Source organism: Vespa velutina, chromosome 9 (genome assembly GCF_912470025.1).
Source record: "Vespa velutina chromosome 9, iVesVel2.1, whole genome shotgun sequence".
In the NCBI taxonomy this organism is placed as follows: Eukaryota; Metazoa; Arthropoda; class Insecta; order Hymenoptera; family Vespidae; genus Vespa; species Vespa velutina.
The window spans coordinates 8,489,257-8,512,539 of NC_062196.1; the positions used below are offsets into that span (position 1 = coordinate 8,489,257).

Sequence of the window (23,283 nt, forward strand, 5' to 3'; positions counted from 1 at the left end):
CGAGGGATAAGCCAGGTCGTCGGAGGGTGAAAGAGGGAGGGTTAGAGAGTACCGGGAGCTCGATATCCGTTATACATGCATATTAGATGGTCCGTAGAAGAGAGAGGAAGGTCTTTTGAGTGTAAGGAAGAGAGAGTAAGAGAGACAGAGATAGAGAGAGAGAGAGAGAGAGAGAGAGAGAGAGAGAGAGCTCATGCACGATTATTTAAAGCTAAGCAACGTGTCGTCGCGGTGCCGCGCGCTTAGGGGTGTGCCATGCAAAGGCACAACCTCACCGTTGGATCCCAGGAAACGTAGCTTTGAAGTCTTCCTCCTCTTCCTCTTCCTTCTACTCCTTCTCCTTCTTCTCCTCTTCCTCCTCTTCCTCATCCTTCTTCTTCTTCTCCTCTTCCTCCTCTTCCTCATCCTTCTTCTTCTTCCTTCTGCACGCCCTAGTTACACACCTTGTCGAGCAATCGACTCGATTCAAGGCCGAGCGCGCTCGCACGCTCAGACACACACAAACACACACGTGTACATACACAGACGTACGATGTGTTAGTGCATCGGCATAAAGCTCTTGTCGTACGCCATTCCCTGGTGACTTTCTACGTTGTTCTGAGGATAGTCCCGTTCATCCCTCGAGTCCTCTCTATTCCGTGAACTATTATCCCCTTTCCTCAATATTTTTTAATCTTCCATCTTCGTTTCCTGTCTCCTCCCTTTTATTTCCTCCCTCCTCTCTTCGTCTCCCTCTTTCTCCTTCTTACGTGAATACTAAAATAAACAAAACAAGGAAGAAAAGAAAAAGGAATCCTCCGTCCACTCGAGCTCGGTAGAGGGGAAAAAAGTGAGAAAAAATAGGTTGAGTAGTTCCCCCGTCCTTTGCCTTCGGTGAACGCTAACCGCAAGTGGCCATTCGTGATAGACGCGAAGGTCGTCCAACGAGAAGAAAGAATATTCTCCGGGGTTGAACGCGCCAACAACTTCTATCTCTCTATCTTTTTTCTTTTTCTTTTTTCCTTTCTTTTCCTAACATCTTTTACCCTCCTTTTCCCAACCCTATTATATATTATATATATATATATATATATATATATATATATATATATATTTCTTCCCCGCTACCGCTGCTCCCGTCGTCGCTGCCGCCAATGCTGCTTACACAGCAAGATTTGGCGAGATACTTAGCCCCTCATTTAGTTTCTAGGTCGCGGGACAAATAAAAAATCGTTACTCATCTGTTGTAGCATTCCTTGTCGATCGAGAAAAATGATTAGCGTATTTGGTAGTACCGTGACGTATCATTTTTATAAATCCTCCTTCTAATTTACTTTTGGATATAGGCGTACGTTTCAGGAAATGTTTCCCGATCGTTCGTTCGTTTCTAGGCTCAATGCGGAAAACGAGTCTCATCCTCCAACCTGACGATCTTTCGGCTCGTTTAATTCGAGTACACGAGCTGATCGGTTAAGGTAGTCAGTTTAATTAGTTCTCCTTTCTCTCTCTCTCTCTCATACACACACACATATATATATATACACTCAGAGACAGACAGCTGTGCTAGTCAGTTCTCTCTATAGGAGTCGAGCAAATCGAAATGCCACCGCATCGGCTATGACGACGGATCTATTTCATCGAGTTCCATCCTGAAATCATTGTACGCACACAGACTTATGTACGTACGTACATATATACATGGACAGTATCGTTGTAACCCAAGAGTAGTGACTATAGAGAGAGAGAGAGAGAGAGAGAGAAGTAGATAGATAGAGACTTTGACGGGTCTGCTTCTCTGTCGTGCAATGTAGTCGACTCGAGTCGAGGGCACTCGTCAAAGTTACTCTCTCGAATACGTCTCTCATTGTCGAAGCTCTATCCACTCGGGATAGTACTACTTCTAAAGAGTGAGACGTTCTCTCTCTCTCTCTCTCTCTCTCTCTCTCTCTCTCTCTCTCTCTCTCTCTTGGAGAATACGTCTGGACACCGGATAGACGTCGATTGTCAGAATCTACTCCAGGATCTACTTCGAGTATCGTAGTTACTACTCGTCGAATTGGACCGAGCTACTCAACACCAGCTCGAGAGTATTTTCGCATACTGCCACGATAGAAAAGCACAATTTCGTTCGGAGCTTTTCGTGTAGTTGTTTGAACTAGGCGATTCGTTGAATTATGAGCGATTTTAAATACATACTATATCGAACATTTTACGAATCGTTCATGGTATGTAGAAATCAAAAAACGTTCGTATCTCTTTCCTTAGGAAAATTATGGGATCGCTCGCTTATCGGATTATCGTCCTATGTTCATTGGCTCGATACGCTCGACTTATTTCACTTTGCGAAATACGATCGATTCGAATGGGTTATAAATTGTTTTTTCTTTTTTTTTTTCATGGATTCACCCATTTCACCCATGCACGCGTAGAACTGAGTAAATTGCAAGTGAGAATTCATTTGTCAGAATTCAATTACATTCAAAATGGCGTTTGATCCGCGAATTATCGAGAAACGAATAAAGCTTAATTTCTCATATCGTTCACTCGTATCATTCCTTTATCTTTTTCTTTTGATACGTCGTCCATCAATACGCCGATAATAGCGTACGAATTATCGTCGCTTTAATTATATGTAAGCGAAGCTTTCCCGGGCAAAGAGAATTTTGCGTCTACCAGTTGCTTAATTGTAGTAAACTACCGGGGGCGCTGATGCGCACCGATTCAAGCTAAACTCGGTACTTCCGTTTAGCGCAATCAAATACGTTTAAATTATGTTTCCTGGGTAAACCCGAACTTTCACATAATCCTCTGTTCTCTGCTTAACTGTTCCTTTGACATTACCTAGATTACTTGCTTTCTATCTCTCTCTTTTTCTCTCTCGAATTTTCAAATTTTCAATCTGTTTCTATCGCAAATATAAACACTTTCAGTATTTAATGAGTGAAGGAAAGAAAATTAAATAATAATTGTAGGTAAACGTACATATATATATATGTGTGTGTGTGTGTGTGTATGTGTGTGTATGTGTATAACAAAAAGTGAATCTAACCATATGTACTTACTCGTCGACGTTCTAGTTTTACATAATTCATACGATCCACTCTAAGGGCGAATAGAAGCTTCGGGTTTTGCAGGTTTCGACATGCTCTAGCACAGACCTTGCAAACGTGTTTTTCTCGACTCTATCTCTCTCTCTCCTCTCTCTCTTTCTCTCTCTCTTTCTCTCTCATTCTTTCATATATCGAGCCGATTTGTTACTTCGCATTCGGTCCGGAACCAATTATTTGTTTCCGCGAATCCCTGCGAATTTACGCGAGCGACGCGTATTGTCGAGAGAAATTATTCGAGTTTGCCTCCTACTCCCTATGGACGAATTCTGGATATTAAAAAAAAGAAAGAAAAAAATAATAAAAGAGAGAAAGAGAGAGAGAGAGAGAGAGAGAGAGAGAGAGAAAAAGAGAGATTTGAAAAATGCGAGGGTGAGTTCGTTCGCGCACGCGCGCGCGCGTTAAAGGAAGAAAAGATGGAGCGATAAATCGTCGAGGATCGCTTGAATTATGCTCCAAGCAAAGAGAACTCTCTCTTTCTTTTTCTCGCGTGTTCTCGAATTGCTTACGTGTAGAATATATACATATATATATATATATATATTTTACATCTATATATCTTACATCTATGCAGTAATTTATTTCTCTTTTTTCTTTTTTTTAATCTATGAAGTATATAAGTACGCATACCTACGTAGAAAGATTTACATTATTTTTTCTCTTCTACTGTTTTTTTCTTTTCTTTTTTCTTTTTTTTTTTTTTTTTTTTTTTTTTTTTTTTTTTTTTTTTTTTTATTAACAAACAAAGAATAATCCAATGAGAATAATCGAACAGAGAACAATCAGATATCGACAAACAAAACGGACGATGAAAAACATGGATATTAATCTTCCATTAGCAGTCAGTGAATAATGTTCGGCCGTTATGAATTATAAAATGAATGTAAAATTATTTTTAGTTTTGTTATGATAGGAAATATCTACGTATCTACCTGTATGTAAGCATATGTGTATATATTATATATATAATATATATATAACACAATGATGATTCATAGCAAGATAAGGAAATATCGTCCAGAGATTTTTGCATTCTCGAGTACATAGATACAGTAGATCGAATACAAAGCACATATGTAAGTTACGTATCTACGTACAAATTTATTCTCTCTGGAAACTCTCGCGAGACGTACGTATTTGCATTCATCGATTTGCGTAAGGACAAAAATAATATCGTTCATTATTACGCATATGCAAAAATGGCAGAACGATCGACAAATTTGTTATTCCCATCGAAGCCGTCGTACGAATCAATTTCATTTGAATAATTTCCTCATATTTAATTTGCCACAATTATTTATAACAATTTCCTACGTAAGAAAAACAAGGAGGAAAGATATATATATATATAAATATCATTAAGAAGAGAGGATAATCAAATTGTATAATTATAAAAGAAAGCGATTAGATTCGTTTTCATAAATATTTGGTAGAAAGAAAATAAGAATACGTGAAAGTAAGTCCGTAGTCAGAAGGGTGATAGTTGGACGGTCGGTCAGGGAGGGGTAGAAGAGAGGGTGGTTTCGGTGGTTTGTGGCAAGAGAGGGTACGGATAGGTGGCGGTACGATCTTCGGTAATGATTGGTCGTCATGGAAACGAAGCGGAGCGCGCCTCGCCCTTTTTCCTCTTCGGTCCTTTCAACGAGCGTTTCGTATGGCTCTTCGAATGACTCTTCCAATGGCGCCTCGTCCTGGCGCCTCGTCCTACAAGATGAAACATTAAAATACCCTTTGCCCCGGTATGCTTCTACCTTTGACTTTAACAACGTACTATATTCACGATCGAGTGTCCATTAAAATTCTCTTTTTTGATCCTTCGCGAGAGATTTTTTCTGTTTCCATTAAATTGAAAAAAAGGAAAAAAAGGAAGGGAAAAAAAGGTAATTGTTAAATTGAAAAAAAGTTAATTGTCATTTGAACAGTCTCCGGGGATACAATGTCAGTTCTTTATAACGTGATTAAAAAGAAAAAAAAAAAAAAAAAAAGAAAATAAATAAATAAAAAAGAAAAGAAAGAATCGTATATCCATAAAATTCTTTTATTTTTGACTTAGAGCAATACGAATAGTAAGAACGATAAATCATTCTCTCTCACTCACTCTCTCTGTTTTCTATCTTTCTCTCTTGATCTTTTTTTCCCCCTTTTTTTCTTTTTCTTTTTTTTTTTTTTTTTTTTTTTTTTTTTACCCCCGGGACACCTGACCTTTCAAGCTCCCAACGACAGAACAAAGTCCATCCCTCTTTTTATTCCACTCACCTCAGAACCGTGCGGACGGCTTTCTGCGTTCCAGAGCTTTTCTCTATCTCTCTGTCACTTTAGAGAGGAAAGATTGTTAATCCTTCGTACACAGAGAGGTCTTCCTTGCAACGAAGGCAAAGCGAAATGACGTATTCCACGAACTCCCTTTCTCTCGCGATTATCTCTTATCTTTTCTGGAACGAAACAAGGCTAAAGAAAAAAAAAAGAAAAAGAAAAAAAAGAAAAAAAAAACGGAAATTTATCAAATGGATACGCACTTAATAAAAATAAACGATTCGTACTATAAATGCTTGATCACTGATATTCTACGAATTTATATGAAGTAACTGTGACTGAATCGAAATAATCTAATCAAGAATTTTTATCGACTTGTATATAAAAGACAAGTATGGAATAATATTAGAATAATATTAGACGTCGCATAAGAATATGAAAGAGTAACCAACGGCTCGACGCTTGATCCTCTTTTTATTATTCGAGCGATGGACCGCTCGAAAGAAAGCACTCCGTTCTTTTTTTTCTTCTCTTTTTCTCTTGTTGTTCTGCGTATCTCGTTTAAAATTCCAACGACTTAAAAATCATAGGTATCTCCTTGCACTTAGATACCTATGCGTCTACGAAATACTGTTACGTTCTTTCGTGACTAGAGAGAAGACGCAGGGGAAACGAGGGTGATATAAAACGCTTGCCGTGCACGTTACAGAAATCTAGGTGGAGGTAAAGCGTCTTAAAAGCTCGAGCGTTGCCGCGGAAGACCACAAAGGGAATTTCTTCGGTAACGCTTGGAAAGGTATACGAGAGTAAATGTCTATGGAACGAGAAGGACTTTAAATGTAACCAGAAAATACTCCTTAAGGGATACGATGCAGTCTCCGTAAATAGGCCGTCGGTTAATAAATAATAGCGAACGGCAAATGGAAGGAGGATGCGAATTATGAAAAGTATATTTTACTACTAGACGAGTATAATCGAGTTTCTATCTTTTAAAGGAGCAATCATTATCGTTGGCCGTTTGATAAAAAAGATTTTTCATGCGCTCGATCGTTCATATAAAATTTTAATTTATGTACGATCATAGGTAATAAAGTACTTAGCTCACGTATCCGTTTGTTTGCTCGAGAAACGTCATCAAAAGTCGCAATCCGACGAATATTTTTCGTCGAATAAGAGAAAAGCGAGAAGAACAGCGATCCTTTGGAATTTTTCTTTCGAAGAAAGAATACGACATCTTGTTTCTCGTTCTCCCTAGATTCATTTTAGAATGGATCGTAGAAACTTTGTCAATCGAGCCCGCGCTTTTCTATACAGGTGGCTGCATCGTACGCTCCCCTTCCAAGAACCTCTTACACGCTTCGTCGAACTTCGATTCGAGCTAATCGAGAAAGTTTAGTTTTCGGCTAACTAGAGGCGTTCCGCTCTTCGACGTTCGCGTTACGCGCCATACATGCATATCTAGAAGCGATGGTAGCTGCACGCACATACTATATGTGTACTTGGACAGGTATATACGAATATGAAATATTGCTACGAGCGAACGTAAACTCCGAAGTTTAGTTTCTTTTCACGGCTCTAGTAAAGTAAAGAATTTAAAAGTCAAAATGAAGATAAATCGTCTTTAAATCTCTCCTCTCCCCCTTCGACCGAGAAATTGAATTAATGCAAAGAAAAAGAAAAAATCTTTACGATCTTTCTCTTGATTTGACTGACGATGATTTAATTATAAGAACATAATGCATAATAATTTGGTCAAATTAACGGAAGTTGATTCGATTGTTTCAGAGGCGCCTTCTCCGTGGTACGCCGATGCGTCCAAAAGAGTTCCGGTCTCGAGTTTGCGGCGAAAATCATAAATACGAAGAAACTCTCGGCCAGAGGTAAGTTAAAGAATATATTTCTCTTAAATTTTTGTCTACCTTAAAAGATCGACGTAACAAAACCGAGGTCACACGTCAGCGTTATTTAAACACACATACTTACGTACTTACTTAGGATCGCCTGGCCGATCGTTGGACCGACGACACATTGATTCTCTTTAGTCGCATCAATTTCAACGATTCTTTCGACCCTCCGATAAAATCCGATTTTACCTTTTATCCCTTTATAGGACTGAATACGAAAATTTTCCGAACCTTTCTCCCTCTCTCTCCCCCCCCCCCCTCCCTTTCCCCAACAGATCCCATTCCTTTCGTCGATCCTTTCGATATTCTCCAGAAATATTTTACGTGGTCGACGAGGCCGCTAGAAGGATGGCTCCTCGAAAGCAGGATTTGAATTATCCTATCGAGTCTCGCACACTTTCGTTCTTATATATTATTAAACGGTAAAATTTCGTTTCCTTTTCGGTGAGCCAAGCTGATCCTTTTTTTATCAGGGTTATCTCCGTTCGATTGGGAGATCTCTATCTTGTGACGACGGAATCTACGGAAAAGCTTTTCTTCGTTGGAAAATGCAATATGGCGCGTTTCGGTCGGGGTTTCTAATCTCGCTTTTTTCGTCTTAGACAATCACGGAAGAGAGAGAGAGAGAGAGAGAGAGAGAGAGAGAGAGCGAGTGAGTGAGTCGGCTCTTGCTCGTCCTATAGCGACGCATATATCGACGCGCGTGCGACGCGTGTCTAAAAACAACGAGCGACGCCGTTGTCAAGCTGCCAACATTCCATCGCGAGCAACCACGGTGCCAATGGCGTAGGATAGCCGGCCCGGAAAATATAGTTGGTCCCCTTTTGAAATTCGATCGCCCCTGAGCGCGCCCAAAAAAGCTCTTTCTCTCTCTCTTATTCCGCTCGTAGACACGACGCTCTCTAATCTCTTCATCTATCTCCCGTTCAAGTTTATATAGGAGCGCTTGTAATCGATGGTAAAGGGCGACGAGGGGTCGAAGCCAAACGAGCGTCTTAATCGAATCAATTAAAATACTGTCCGTGTGTAAAATTTATCCGATATAAGCTGGATCGTGTTACGATCGATCGAATCGGTTGGCCTGCACCCCTGTCTCTTCTTATCTCTCTCTCTCTCTCTCTCTTTTACTGTCTGTTGCAGAGAAAGAAACTCTTATGTCTTCGAGAGAAAAAGTTCTTAAAGAAAATTGTGAATAATAGCTTCGTCGTCGTACATGCGTTATACCGCACGACATTCAGTCGCATATTCAGTTTCTATTATTCATCTATTCTTTCTTTGTTCTTTTCTTCTTCTTTTTTTCTTTTTTTTTTTTTTTCATGTCCGCGATGTAGAAGAAAAAATGACAAAAAAAAATCTTTCGGTCGTCCTTGCTCGATATTCCATTTCGAGTCGTCCCAGTGCGTGTCGACCCAGATCTCAAGGGGATCCTCTCGCGAAAGGAAGAAAACATCGTCGTCGTCGTCCTCGTCGAAGGGTCGTACAATCTCGAACGATTATACGCTCCTTCGACGTAAAGGGTGACCGTGGCACGTTGTTTGCACGCTTCGAATGAGGGCTAATCTATATTCGTGTGTATATATGGAAAATTACGAAACGACGGCCTCTGTACGGTGCAATGTAGCATGCAAATAGGAGGAAGAGGACGAGGAGGATGGAACCTGCCTTTAGAACTCCAAGACCGAAAGGAATTTTCGTGTCGAGGGTCGCGGCCCGAGTGCAAGAAGGCAAGAGGGCAAGAATCTCCTCCTTGGAGACAAAAGGAGGACAAAATGAAAGTGAAGACGCGTTTAATCCTCCGCGCTTCTCGTTCCTCTTCCATGCGCTCGCTCGGCTTTTCGAACGAGCCTCCCTTCGTTTTACGTCAGAGTAATCCTCTTTGGATTTAAATGGAACCCTTGAATAAGTAGCAGCCGCATTAATATGCAAGGTAAGGTGTCGCGAGCACACGTTACGTTTGCATTTAAGCGCGCTTAAAAGAACGTATATATGTAATGTATATGTTCTATGTTGACCGTGCATATACGAATTCTACGTTCATCCCTTCTTTCTATAGAATCATGTTGTCGTAGCATCGGTGGTTCAGTGGTAGAATGCTCGCCTGCCACGCGGGCGGCCCGGGTTCGATTCCCGGCCGATGCAATCGTTTTTTTTTTTCTTTTTCTTTTTTTTTCGTTCTCTTTTTCAAGTTTAACGCAATTTGTAAAATCCTTCGAGAAATCCTACCCGAGAGTTGTTTTATATTTTTATGACATTAAAAAATTCTCTTTGCCAGAGAGAGAGAGAGAGAGAGAGAGAGGATAGAGAGATAAAAAAAGTCAAGGAAAAAACAGATAGGTAGAGAAGAGGCAAAAGGCGAAACGGAAGAGTAGGTTGGTGGGGTGTTTAGAGATAGCGCACAGAGGAGAGCCTCTTTTCTCTTTCTCTTCGTTAGCTCTCAGCGGGCGTCGAGGATGACTCTTTACACGTTTGCACCGGGAGAGTTCGGGCCACGGCCTTGCTCCAGTGACCTCTTGACCTAGTCGCTGGAGCCGCCATTCAACCGCAATATGGAGAGTATGCATTTCAGGAACGAATGAAAGCTAAAAATGAAGAACAACGGTAGGTATATACTTGTATGTAGGTAGACTCGCGATTCGAGTCGAGCGGATATTTGTCAGCTTAAGCGTAAGAAAGAGAGAGAGAGAGAGAGAGAGAGAGAGACTCTTCCTATTCAAACATTTTTCTTCGATTTATCTGTGACGTCATCGGCGACATTATTAAATTGACCGATTAGGGAAAGGAATCTTCCTAGTCGTCTTCTTCCTGGATTCCTCGATATCCTTGACGATAAAAGGAGAAAAGCTTTTCAAAAGCCTAGAGCTTCCTTCAGAAAGCCGGTAAACCGCAATAATCGTTACCATGCCGACTCCGTGCAACTACTAGGGAACCCTGCGAACGCTGTTGCAGTTAAAAAGGAAATTTGCAAAAAAAATAAAAAAGAAATAAATAAATAAGTAAATAAAAAAGAAAGAGCAAAAAAAAAAAAAGAAAAAATCCTTTGATATGCGCGCTTTCCATCCCTTTGCTCTTCTATTTTTTCAACCGTTACGTTCCCACTCGACCCCATCGAGCGTCGATGTTTTAGTATTATCGTTATTATTATTATTATTATTATTATTATTATTATTATTATTATTATTATTATTATTATCAACGTCGTCAATATCGATCGTTATTGACATTATTATTATTGTCCTTGCTCTCTAGACGCGGGAAGCTTTCCGACGAATTTATTTTATAAAAGCTATTAGACGGAGACAAGATGGAAATGAAGAAAATTTCCATTTCAACTTTTGAAAGCGTAAAACTAATTAGCTTTTGTGCGTACGTACGACAGGTGTTTGAAATTAGATACGCTTCGTATTTTCACGTCGCTTTTTTCTTTTCTCCTTTTTTAACTCCCATAGTTTGTTTTTCTTCTTTCCCCTTTTTTTTTTCTTTTTCTCTCCCAATCCCCTTGCCCTTTTCCAACCACTCTCAACCAGCATCATAGACGTTCTGTTTTAAAGTCGTCTCGGCGTGCTTTTCGAGGCACGCCGTTCTTTTCGAGCGAATTTAAGGAAAAAGAAAACGTCGAAATGCACTCATAACGCATCGCGTTCCTTTTTCTCTCGTACCGCGAGCTCTCGTTATTTCGCTTTTTCGAAAACGACGCCAAACGCATAGACAATGACGAATCCGGATTCGTCGAGGACGACTCAATAAACGCAAGATCGTTTGAGAAAAATGATATAATAAGTTGCATGCTCCTATCCGTAGATTGGAGGTAACGAGGATTCACAGTGTTTTGCGTTTCCAAGAGAAAACCACGAAAAGAAAGAAAGGAAGGAAGAAAGGGGTGGAGGGAAAAAAAGAAAAGTATATCGTCGCGGTACTTAACGGGTCTGCGAATGCAATTTTAGCCGACGTCCTGAGTGAATTAAGCCGGAGAAAATTCGTCTGGGGAAATCTCGATGGGGGGGAAAATTCGATTTCAACTTTAATGACGTATCCAGGATCAGCTGTCGTAACAAGGAAACTTTCGTGCTCTAACATATTGGAAATCCAAGCCCCTGGATACCCGTAGTCCTAACGAACTTACAAACGATCGGCTACAAGGATTTTCTATCGTCCCTATTAACGCCTACTTTCTCCTATCTACATTTTTGCCTTTCCTTTACTCTCCGATAAACTCGTTAAAAGCTTTTTAAATACGATGCCAACTTCTCTTCGAGGGAGATGACGAATCATTAAGAATCGAAAATTAAAGTCCAAGATGTTTCTCGAGTCGAGGAATGACCTAATCGAAAATTTTCAAGACGAATGGAACTTCCGGATTTGCCTCAAGATGAGACGACGAGATACCGGAGTAGTTTATTCGACGTGGCATAATAAGATTCCCCATTTCCCTCTCTCTCTCTCTCTCTCTCTCTCTCTCTCTTCCTTCCCGTTTTCTTCCTTCCTACGTTTCTCGTATAATTGCTTCGTGGTAGGAATTTGTGTCCCTGCCGTATCTTCTTTACATTCGCACTCTTCAATTATATTTTTTTTTCCATCTTGTTACAGATTTCCAGAAACTCGAGCGCGAAGCACGGATATGTAGGAAATTGCAGCATCCAAATATCGGTAAGTTTTGAAAATGTATATTTTCGTTTAGGGAGGGGCTGAAAAAAAGGAAAAACAAAAATGTGTAATCTAGGAATAGACTAGTTACTTACTTACTAGATTACTTACTTATCAGAGAACTTTCGAGTTTAAACCTATATAGTCGAGATGCAAAGTATGTATAGTTATCGAACTAACTAAGGCACGTTTTGCCTATAGATTTGCGAGTTATTCAAGCGTTAGTTAGCGATCGTTCGTTCGTTCGTTCGTTCGTTCGTTCGTTCGTTCTTTCCATCCAATCTAATATCAAAACTAACTCTCTTTCGATTATCTATGGATCGCGTACTTTGCAGTCTATCAATCTCGAGGGTACGAGTAAATGGGTAAGACAAAGATGTATTATAAGAAAAAAATTCAAAAAAGAAAAAAACAAGAACGGTTCGAAGCTTCGTTATAAAACTTTTCCTTTATTCATAAGAGAATTTTTCAAAAGATTTTTACTTTGGAAAAAAGATATGCGCGATTAATTAAAATTTTATGCGACGGGCAAACGAACAAGCCGCTTTGCTTTCCCGATTAAATAACGTTCGAGAATCGAGCAATTATCAGAAGTTACGTTAACGTCGAGACTAATTAGCGTGGTGAATCTATGTTGATTATACCTATGTTGACTGTATGTACTTATTTATCTATCTAATCAGTCCATCGATACAGGGTATCCGTTGTTACTATCGATGTAAAGGCGATACTAACAGAAATCGTATATTCCGAGGAGCCCGTAAACGGTCTTACCGTGTTACCCTAGTCTCTTTGTAGAAATCTCCTCGTTGAAATGGATGCCCAGCTCGATCATCGCAAACTCCCCCAGCGAGTCATTCTCGCTCGATTTACCTCACGCGCTTCGCGAAAGCATCGCATTGCCCTAGAAGGCAATCGATTCCATTGTTCTCGCTTTCTAAAGGTATCGGGACCCTTTCGTTCTTCTCGATAAAACAGTTACAGTTGTCGTGTTTCATGAAAAGCCCCTAGAAAATTTTCATTGAAAATTGTTACTCCATACGACGAGCTATTCTTTTCCCTTTTCTGTTTCTTTCTTTTTTTTTTCTTTTTTTTTTTTTTTTTTTTTTTTTATTCCTTTTTCTTCTTCCCTTTCTTTTCCCCTATAGAAACGTTTTCTGACGTCCATCGAATAATTTACGGAGACCAGAACTTCTCTTAATTCATTTTTTTTCTCCATCCGTTTGATCGCTCCAAAGAAAGAAAGGAAAAAAGAAAAAAAGAAGGGGGGGGGGAGGAAACAAGGAGAAAAAAACGAGCGGTTTAACGACATCAAAGCGGAAGCGGACGAGACTCCTTCGATATGCGGGCAAAAGGCTGACCTTGAACCAGCGTAGCTTTTCCACCGGCTGTATTGGCGGTCGTACGGGGTGATCTGGATACGGGCCAATCGATTTCGTCCCGAGCTAGATTTTTGGCTCGGCCCGCCGAATGGCGCAGGAAAGACAAGAGCAATTTTTTTAAAAAGATCCTGGCAGTTCGTAACAATTCCGCTTGGCACATTTATTATAAGAGAAAGAGAGAGAGAGAGAGAGAGAGATTCGAGTCTCGGGAAGATATAACCAACAGGTGTCCGGCCGTCTTTAGACGCTGACTTAACAATCGTTCTTTCTTATTTTTTTGGCAAGAATTCATCAACGTTCGAATACAAAGACGTAAGACGGGTGGCTTTATTACTCCATTCTTTCATTAAAGGATCTTTTTTTTTTCACTTTCTTATTGGATCTTATTCGAGTTTTCGCTCAACGCTCCTACGACTAATACAGGATCATTTTGATGATAATGTCGGACACCTCGAATTACATTCTGTAACAAAATATTCTGTAACTTATATATACACCTACTTTACGTATTGTATGCACGTACAAAAATAGAGAAAAAAAAAGTATATATATATATATATATTCATTTGAAATTATGCACTTTTATAAACGCAATTAATTCCTTCTTGAAGAAGCCGTGTAAAATATAAATTTTACTAGGAAGATCAAAATGATACCCCTTCATTAGTCTCTCGCGTTTGTTCACGTAAAAAACCATTCGATCGATTTAATCGAGTATCTCGAAACTGTGCGAGAAGATCACGAAGGATTACGAAGGAATAAAACGGAAGTGAGAAGATGTGTTAAAAAGTGAACCTAGATCAATACCTTTAGTATCTATACGTTCGATTAGATCCATTACTTTGGTGCAATCTAACTCGTTCTATCGTTACCACTTTCTCAAACCAACCCTCTTATATGACCCTTCGCTTCCTTATCTTCGTTATTATTTTCGTCCACTCAAAAAGATAGAAACCCAATCGATATCACGTTCCTTATCATTATTTTCTAAGAATCCCCGTAGGGATTCGAAAGATCAAGGTGGACGATTAGCCTGATTAGAGAGAAAGAACGATTCCTTCGAGCTTCATCATTTTATCTCGAGTTACTCTCTCTCTCTCTCTCTCTCTCTTTCTCTATCTTTTTCTTTCTCCGCGGCCTCTCTCTTCCTCTCCCTATCTCTATTCATCCCTTTCTCTTCGATTACGATACGTTCAAAAATTCGATCGAAAACCAAGACTTTCGACCTTTACATTATTTATAAACTAACTATCGATTATCCTCGCTATCGAGGAAGAATTTATTCATGGTATTATTATACCTCGAACGATATACGTATGTGAGAAAACGAACGATCGTTCTTCATCCCTTCCATTTGCCATTGTTGTTAATTTGAAATCTTTGAATTACTTGCTCTATCATAATTCAACATACCCTATATATAATATATATTTATTTATTTATATGTATATATATCATATATATATAATATGCGTATGGTAAGTGCGCGTTCGCACGTATGTTTGCATATATATATATATATATATACCAGGAATTTGTTTGTTTTCTTTCCGAGACCACACATTCGATTCGAACTTTGGTTGATCGAGGCCAATAGGCACGTCTCTCGTTTCCGAGTCAACAAGTGATAGCCATCGATCGTCTCTCTCACTTCCTCGTTTCTCCTGTTTTTCTTCCTGACATAAAGTTTCCGTCGCACTTCATCACCATTCTCGACCTGTCACAGACGTTCGGAATAAACAGAAGGTCGATCATGATGAAAACAAAATCGTGTGCCTTGTCGCTTAAAAATTTTAAGTTGGTTATCGAAAAACAATCGTTTGAGAATTTTAATTGAATTTCATTTTTAATCGTTCGATAAATCTATCGAAAAGGAAAGAAAATATTTTCGTGGATATCATCGATGGATCAATATATAATAGTTGTAACACAGAGCTAATTCTCTCTCTTTCTCTCTCGTCTAACAATAAGTCCGCCTAGCGTGCGGAATAAGAGAGACTCTTTAATTTACGATGCCTTTAGCTAACGATTTTCTTGTCAAGGGAAGCTAAGGTCTCGGGAGATTATGCCGAGACATTGTTACGAGGATACGAGAGAGCTGGCGCATCTAATTTGATTAAATTTATGAAAAATAAATCTCATAGAGTATGTATGGGGTTCGTGAGCAGTGAATCCATTGGAACTTGACGAAAACGAGTCAAAATATTGTTTTTTCTATGAACTCGATAATAATATATCTTGTTTGACTCTTCGTCTTGTTTCGTCATTCAGATCTCGAATGTTAATAGAGCGATCTAAGTATAGTTAGCATTTTCCATTTCGAGGATAAAGGTCAAAGTTCGACTAGCAGCAATTCTATTTCTCTATTTCTCTTTCTCTCTCTCCCTTTCTCTCTCTTTCAAATATATTTCATTTCGTTCAGGTTATGTCGAGACTCGCGTCTAGATGCGAAGGATATTAGAGAAACGAGGAATTGGAATTCTTCCTAACATCGCTCCAAGAATCGATTCTTCGATTCCGGGAATCAAAGATGAGCCAAAGCATCGCGTATCAAAGATCTCCTGATTCGTATATGGTTCTTTCATTTTTATGAAACGCTTCTTCGGCCCCTTTTTCTTTTTCATAAAACCTATTCGATTTGCTGACTCGGTTTCTCGACGTTGACGATGATTTGTTTATTTCTTTTTCTTATTTATTTATTTATTTATTTTTGATTGATATACAAAATGTCATTCGTTCGTCCGCAGAAGAAATATCCACTTGACATCGATTAAATCAACTAACGAGAATGCAAGATGATCTTGAAGAAGTCTCGTCGCTTCTTCGGTTACCTTCGTTGACCCTAATGAAGATCTCACCCCAAGGAATATTCATAGTTAATAAATGATTCTCGCGCGTTCAAGCAAAATTTCAATGCTTTAGCTAACCGCCGCGTAGGCCATACGTACATACATACATACATAAATACATACATACATACATACATACATACATACATACATACATACATACATACATACATACATACATACATACATACATACGTATGAGTCCCGACGATCTCTCTTTCTCTCTCTCTTTCTTTCGAAGCTTCGCCATTTTGAATTTTCTTCTCGATAAACGCTCTTGCGTAATTTTCTCTCCAAAGCCACGCTACTTAATATTTCACCTTCGTATCGATAATAATAAACGACGAATAATATTTGCGACTCCATTCCATCCGTTATTATTAATTTTGACTAACATTTCTCTGTTTCAGTGAGACTACACGATAGCATACAAGAGGAGAACTATCACTATCTTGTCTTTGACTTGTAAGTGAATCACTTATCTTTCATTTCTTTGTTTTCTTTTCCTTTTATTTTATTGTTTGCTTTTACTTATTTTTTCTAATTTATATTAAATATCGAATACCCAGTGACCGCAGCAAAGCAAACACTTGGGGAAATATTTTTATGGCTCCTCTTTTTTTTTCTTTTTCCTTTCCCTTTTCTTTTCTTTTCTTTTCTTTTCTTTTCTTTACCATATACATACCATCGACGTTCGACGTCCCCGACGTGGACGATCGCAAGGAATATTTAAAAAAGGAAATAGGCAAGAGCATCACCTTGTACGCGTCGTTGATTCCCCTTTGAATCGATCTTTCTATAGATACGTCTCGTAATTTCTTTTCAGAGTCACCGGCGGAGAGCTTTTCGAGGACATCGTTGCGAGAGAATTTTACAGCGAGGCGGATGCCTCCCATTGTATTCAACAAATCTTGGAAAGCGTCCACCACTGCCATTATAACGGAGTTGTGCATAGGGACTTGAAAGTACGTTATACGTTTGTGCATTCCAAATAGAATATGCATTCTATATCTGTCTGTGAAAACAGGAACCTGCTAGTAGGAATGGGCAACTTCGATAACTTAGTCAAGATTTCGACGTAACAATATTGAGTAGTCGAACTTGGGACGTACATACGGTACATTTAGGATTGTAAAAAAAATCCGAGATCAAACGTGCGTATAGAGGTGGTTGCGTTTTAATTCGTTCGAATGTGTGTTCTAGGTGAAAATCCATTAAAATATTCGATAAATAATGTCGATCTAACGATATTACATTTCGATATTATATACGGCGATATCGCGTATTTGTCAGAAATCCTCGAAGATATTCTCCTTCTTTTTGCAGCCAGAAAATTTACTTCTCGCAAGTAAAGCAAAAGGTGCGGCTGTGAAATTAGCAGATTTTGGATTGGCGATCGAGGTGTCCGGTGAATCGCAAGCATGGTTTGGTAAGTCGTCGATTTGTTGTCTCTCTTTTATCGTCGAAAAGGATTTTTCTGTCTGTTTTGTCGCGAGGGTGGGTCGGGACTGGGGAGGAGGAGGAAGGGCAAAGTTCATACGTTGATCTATAAAAATAAAAAAAAAATGAGTATCGATCCTGAATACGAATCTCTATACGTACGGTCCTAAAAAGGTTTCGCTGGAACGCCCGGTTACCTCAGTCCGGAAGTTTTGAAGAAAGAGCCTTACGGGAAACCTGTCGACATTTGGGCATGCGGCGTCATTCTTTACATCCTTCTCGTTGGTTATCCGCCATTTTGGGACGACGATCAGCACCGACTGTACGCTCAAATAAAGGCAGGCTCCTACGATGTAAGAATCCTTCGTATTCCCTAAACGTTTAATCGAATATCTAAGGACTGATCTCTTAATGTTTTCTTGTTCAGTATCCAAGCCCAGAATGGGACACCGTCACGCCAGAAGCAAAGAATCTTATCAATCAGATGTTAACGGTGAATCCAAGCAAAAGGATTACCGCGAACGAGGCATTGAAGCATCCATGGATCTGCGTAAGTTTTTTAATCCTTAGTTACACAAATATTCTTTATCTATTATATATTTATCGTGTGAATAACCTGAACATTTTCTTTATCGTTTTACAGCAACGTGAGCGTGTTGCATCGGTGGTGCACAGGCAAGAGACTGTGGATTGCTTGAAAAAATTCAATGCAAGACGCAAATTAAAGGTAAGCTTTTCCTCTTTCATCGGAGAAACGCGTCAAAGTCATAGTTTTCTAGATTAGGTAAAGGTTATCGTCGATAATGGTTCCTCGTGTATGAACGGACATGTTCCTAAAATCGTTCCTTATCGCGTTCGGTATTCTCGTTGTAAAAGAAAGTGATAATATCTGTCGTAAAAATTCATTGGATTAATCCTTTCTGTCTGGTCCTTTAATATTTAGAGCCAATTAACAATTCGGACATCGTTATTACGATTAATCGCTTTCTTTCGTCTCTTTTTTATCAGGGCGCTATTTTGACGACGATGTTGGCGACGCGGAACTTTTCCAGTAAGTATGATGCACAGGGTAAGTACCTCCGGCCCTCTTCAGCGCTTCATGGACCACGACGGACAGTACTTTTATAACCCCCTATTAAACTTTACATACCCTCTTCCACTTCTCTCTCTCTCTCTCTCTCTCTCTCTCTCTCTCTCGATCTCTATCTATCTATCTATCTATCTGTCTCCCACCATATCTTTCTTGCAAACTTTTCACGTCCTTTCGTTCATACCCGTCTTGCATCCTTGTCATTAGAAAATAATCTGCTCATCTGCCTCTTCGCTCATTTCGATCGGTGCTCCATAATGTGCTGTGCACGCGCCATTTTCTATTTTATCGATCGAACGATCTATCTTCGATTAGAAATTAGATTCCTACATTATCTACCATGACGAACGATCTATGCACGATCACAAATATATGGAGCACCCATACGTATTCTTACATTATTCCAACCCCAAACAAAATTCTTGCTCGTGCACATGAAAATCTGAGAAAGCCTATTTCCGTCGGAACGGTCGACCCATTCGAATTTTTGTCCAAAAATGAAAGAGGAGCGAGGCTGAAACATTCGTTCTCGACGAAGATACTGGCTGATCTAGCCAAATTGGAAAATAATCCCTTCATCATTTTCGTTAGAGTAGAACTTATTTTCTTCTCTTTCTCTCTCTCTCTCTTTCCCACTCCCTATGTCTCTGCCTCTCTCCTTTTACTCTCTAACGAATCATCGTAATTTCATCCTCGCTCGCTCAGTGTAACACATTTGAAACATCTTTCAGATGTTTCATCCACAAAGTGCTCGTATATCCTCATAGTCGATGCACTCCGCTCGCACACCTCATATATCCTGCAAGGAACATTAAACGTTACCCAGAAATAAAAGAAACGAATTCCTTGCTTCGTAGTCGATTTGAAAACTTAATTATTGCTATTGTTATTACTATTATCATTATTATTCTTTTCTCTCTCTCTCTCTCTCTCTCTCTCTCTCTCTCGCTCTCTCGCTCTCTCGCTCTCTCTAATCTCATTTCAACGAAGCGTGATTCTGGGTAACGAAAATCATCGTCGCAGTGGACTCAAGCAGTTTTCTTCTCATCGACGTCACGTCATCGTTAACTCGACCCTAATCACCGGAGTCATGCTTCGTCATTTTGAAAACGAAATTCCTTAAGAAAAATCATTTGTAAAATGAAGAGAACTTTTTTTACACTTTTTCGTTTTATATAATCGGATATATTTCGAGCAATTAACGATGAGACGAATAATAGTTAGTGACTTTTCGATGACTCCTTTACATAATAACAGTTATATATCCGCATTGCTTTCGTCAAATACCTATCGACGTTCAACGTCAATGTCCATTTGCGTATACGCAGAGTATACAAATGCGAGGGTACATCAAATTAAAATCCTCTTAAGCGATTGTCAAACAATCATTACGGTCTAATTACAGGCATACGACGCTGCTATGTATCACTTCGATTGCCTGTAAATTAACGTGCTCAATGTAATCGCCTTGAAAATATTTTTCACAGTCAAGGTCTCTCAGGTGTTCTTTCTTTTTTTTTTTTTTTTTTTTTTTTTTTTTTTTTTTTTTTCCTTTTTTTCTGCCAGCGTTTCTTCCAATCATTGAGCGAACAAAAAGTACGGCGTCATCGATCGCGGTCATTCAAATTTTTCAACAATAATTCTCTTAACGAATCACAAACGACGATAGTCTACACGTGTTCGAAACGAATCTAATCTGTCTTATCGATAGACAAATTAGGCAAATAGAGAATGTCACAGAAAGAAAGAAAAACGAAATTGTTTCATAGGATCGAAACGTGAATTCTCTCAACTGTTTCGGTCCACTTGCGAGAATACCTCCGAATGATTGTGCTATGTTGTATTGCAATTATTCGCGTTGCATATAAGTGTTTTATCCTATCGTAATATTAAACAAGATTTCAAGATTTCAAACCTTTAATATGTACTTACATTTTTTTTTTTTTCTTTTCTTTTATCATCATTCTTCTCCACATTTAGAATTTTCTTTAATAATAAACGTAATCCCATTCTTATTGGATCTTAAATATTGATTAATACATACTCGTTTAATTTCATTCACGAGAATTAGATTAAAAATGATGACGTGTATCAATTCGGTATTCTCTTTTTAATCATTTCAATGTGATCGCGCGTAAAACACAAAAGATCTTGTATTTTAATCGATCATTTTTTTTCCTCTCCAATTTATTTTTATTATCTCATTTCATTCATATCTCTCCATAATTCTAAATGTGGAGTTAAATACTGATTTACCTGATTTATTATTTACCATATATGTAAATGTATATATTATATACAAAATTAACATATTATATGCATGTATGAAATATACACATACGTGTATACTATATCTGCATATATAATATATACGTCTATTCGATTATAGCATATGCGCACGCGTGCTCGTAAGCATCCTTTGATAGGTGCACGAGAAAGTGCATACATACATTTTTCTGTGCATATATATATATATATATATATATATATATATATATATATATAAAATATATAAATATGCAGAATACATACATAGATACACGGATATACACCTCAGTGGCATAACCATCCTTCTACGAGCCCGAAAGGAATTTTTTTAGCTCGAGTAAAAAATGTAAAACTTTAAGAAAAAAAAAAGGAAAAAAGAAAGAAAAGAAAAAATTCCGAATTTTTGAGGTTACGTCACTGACTAACACGCACATTTTTGTGTGTGACATATAAATAGCACCCATTACGTCTACCTAGAATGTCTTTGCCCTGATCTCCTCCCATTGCCTTCTCCATCATCCATGTCTCATCCACCCAATATAATCTATTTATTTTTTTCCTTACGATTAGTCGAATAGTTGAGCATTTTGCACCACTATTAGAAGGAACCAATGAACGTATACGTTCTGTATACGTATAACCTTACATTTATTTATCATTTTTTCGATTATTTGAAAAAACACAATGGCCCAACACATTTACCAATTCATTCGGTTGAAATCGCTCAAGTATTAACTTTGATTATAACGTGAATAAGAGTTTCTAATTAATCCAGGAAGAGACAACAACAACAACGGATGATGCATCGACGTTATCGAAATTCGATAAAATATTCATCGCGAAATATTGATTTATTTAACTCGTACTGTATTCTTCTGTTTTTCATATATCGCAAAATATCAGATGAGTTTAAATCTCTCTCCCCCGCTCTGCCCCGCCGCTAATAATAGCGACAATATAATAAGGGAAGGCAAAATATCGCACGTCATTCATATTTCATATAATAAGAAACATTCGTCGCTTACATTAGACATGTACTTACTTACCTAAATTCGAATTAACGATTTTCACAAAACACATAGCTTGATCAATCTTTTATTATCGTGGATCTTCTGCAACAGATTCGATTACGGGGGATTCTTTAAAGGAAAAAAAGAAAAAAAATAAACGATCATCGATCGATCGACGAAAAAATCGAATCTCATTCATTATTCTCTCTCTCTCTCTCTCTCTCTCTCGCTCTTTCTCTCTCTCTCTCTCTCTCTCTCTCTCTCTCTGTCTCTCATTCTCTCTCTCTCTCTCTCTCATGTTTTATCCAATATATCCCAAAGTCGATCGGTATCCTTTCTCGCGTTCTCCCAAGATGTCACGTTATATATAAAAAAAATTCTTTTTATCTGATTCTATATAAACATTCAAAACTTCTTTAGTAGATTGACGTATAAGAAAGATTTATCGCATTTATCGGATTTAAATACGCAATAAATAAATTAAAATCGTACAAATGGTCGTATTAAAGAAAACAACAATTGAATCGTCATACGGCAAACTTTATATCAAAGTAGTACGTATTTCTTAGATAGGTGGCAGCACGAAAAACTTTATCCGACGCGTTGTTTTTCGCGCGTATTAATATTACTCTCGTGACTTTTCGTCCGCTAGCAGGAACTATCGCACCGCACTTGATTTATATTTCGCTTTAATCTCATAGTCGAGAAAGAACATATTTTCTGAATATTAATTTGAAACGGTGACTCCACACTTCTACCGTAGTTTCATCCATGGATTTAACAGGTAGCTTTATCAAATTTTTTTATCGCGTGTAGGCAATTTTTTTTTTTTATTACGACATAAATACGTACGTACGGATCATCCGTGTGTACATAGACACGTATGTACATAAGTAACATTTTAGGTTAACCTTTCTTCGATCTAACATAATTCAAACGTAGATTCAATTAATTTATCTTCGTTACTTTACGAATGAAATTCAATTGAGAGATTAGAATTTCGTTAGAAAAATAACGATTTAAGTTGTAAGTAATTGTTGCACGGATTTTCTTCAGTCGTTACATCAGCGACTACTTTAAGAGAATGCTATTTACTAAATCTCTTGGAGTCTCCAAACTTCTTAGTTTCAAACTTTAGAGAGAACGTAACAAATGTTTCTCTCTCATTCTCTCTCTCTCTCTCTCTCTCTCTCTCCCCTTTCTTTCTCTCTTTTTACTTTTCTTCTTTATTTTCTTGCTGTTCGAAAGCAGAAAACAAGATGGTGAAATTCAACGATCAAACTTCAATCAAAAGAGAAAGATAAAAGATGAAGGATACAACCTGGTATCATTTAATCTCACTAATTATTTATCTTCTTAA

The 23,283-nt window shown here is 38.3% G+C and overlaps 1 protein-coding gene, 1 long non-coding RNA gene and 1 other non-coding gene across 26 annotated transcripts in view; 2 read left to right on the plus strand and 1 right to left on the minus strand.

Moving 5' to 3' along the window:
• LOC124951892 (calcium/calmodulin-dependent protein kinase type II alpha chain) overlaps positions 1-23,283 on the plus strand; it is a 70,706-nt gene that overhangs the window by 19,611 nt on the left and 27,812 nt on the right. For 15 of the 22 annotated variants that reach the window (XM_047500937.1, XM_047500942.1, XM_047500944.1 and 12 more), the window contains exons 2-10: positions 7,125-7,219; positions 11,828-11,887; positions 16,526-16,580; positions 16,942-17,080; positions 17,442-17,544; positions 17,730-17,908; positions 17,983-18,105; positions 18,199-18,282; positions 18,564-18,624. In XM_047500937.1, coding sequence (XP_047356893.1) covers positions 7,125-7,219; positions 11,828-11,887; positions 16,526-16,580; positions 16,942-17,080; positions 17,442-17,544; positions 17,730-17,908; positions 17,983-18,105; positions 18,199-18,282; positions 18,564-18,624 — 899 coding nt within the window. The remainder of the gene's footprint in view (positions 1-7,124; positions 7,220-11,827; positions 11,888-16,525; positions 16,581-16,941; positions 17,081-17,441; positions 17,545-17,729; positions 17,909-17,982; positions 18,106-18,198; positions 18,283-18,563; positions 18,625-23,283) is intronic. The other 7 variants (XM_047500935.1, XM_047500954.1, XM_047500956.1 and 4 more) reach the window with 1 other exon arrangement.
• On the minus strand, positions 3,896-7,479 carry LOC124951912. Of its 3 annotated transcripts, none has more exons than XR_007101758.1 (3): positions 7,331-7,479; positions 5,343-5,518; positions 3,896-4,790 (listed from the first exon to the last, which is right to left on the minus strand). It is a non-coding gene; the product is annotated as an uncharacterized LOC124951912 (long non-coding RNA). The 3 variants fall into 3 exon arrangements; XR_007101756.1 differs by having other exon boundaries at positions 5,343-5,534; XR_007101757.1 differs by having other exon boundaries at positions 5,343-5,534; positions 7,323-7,479.
• On the plus strand, positions 9,312-9,382 carry Trnag-gcc. The gene has a single exon. It is a non-coding gene; the product is annotated as a tRNA-Gly (tRNA).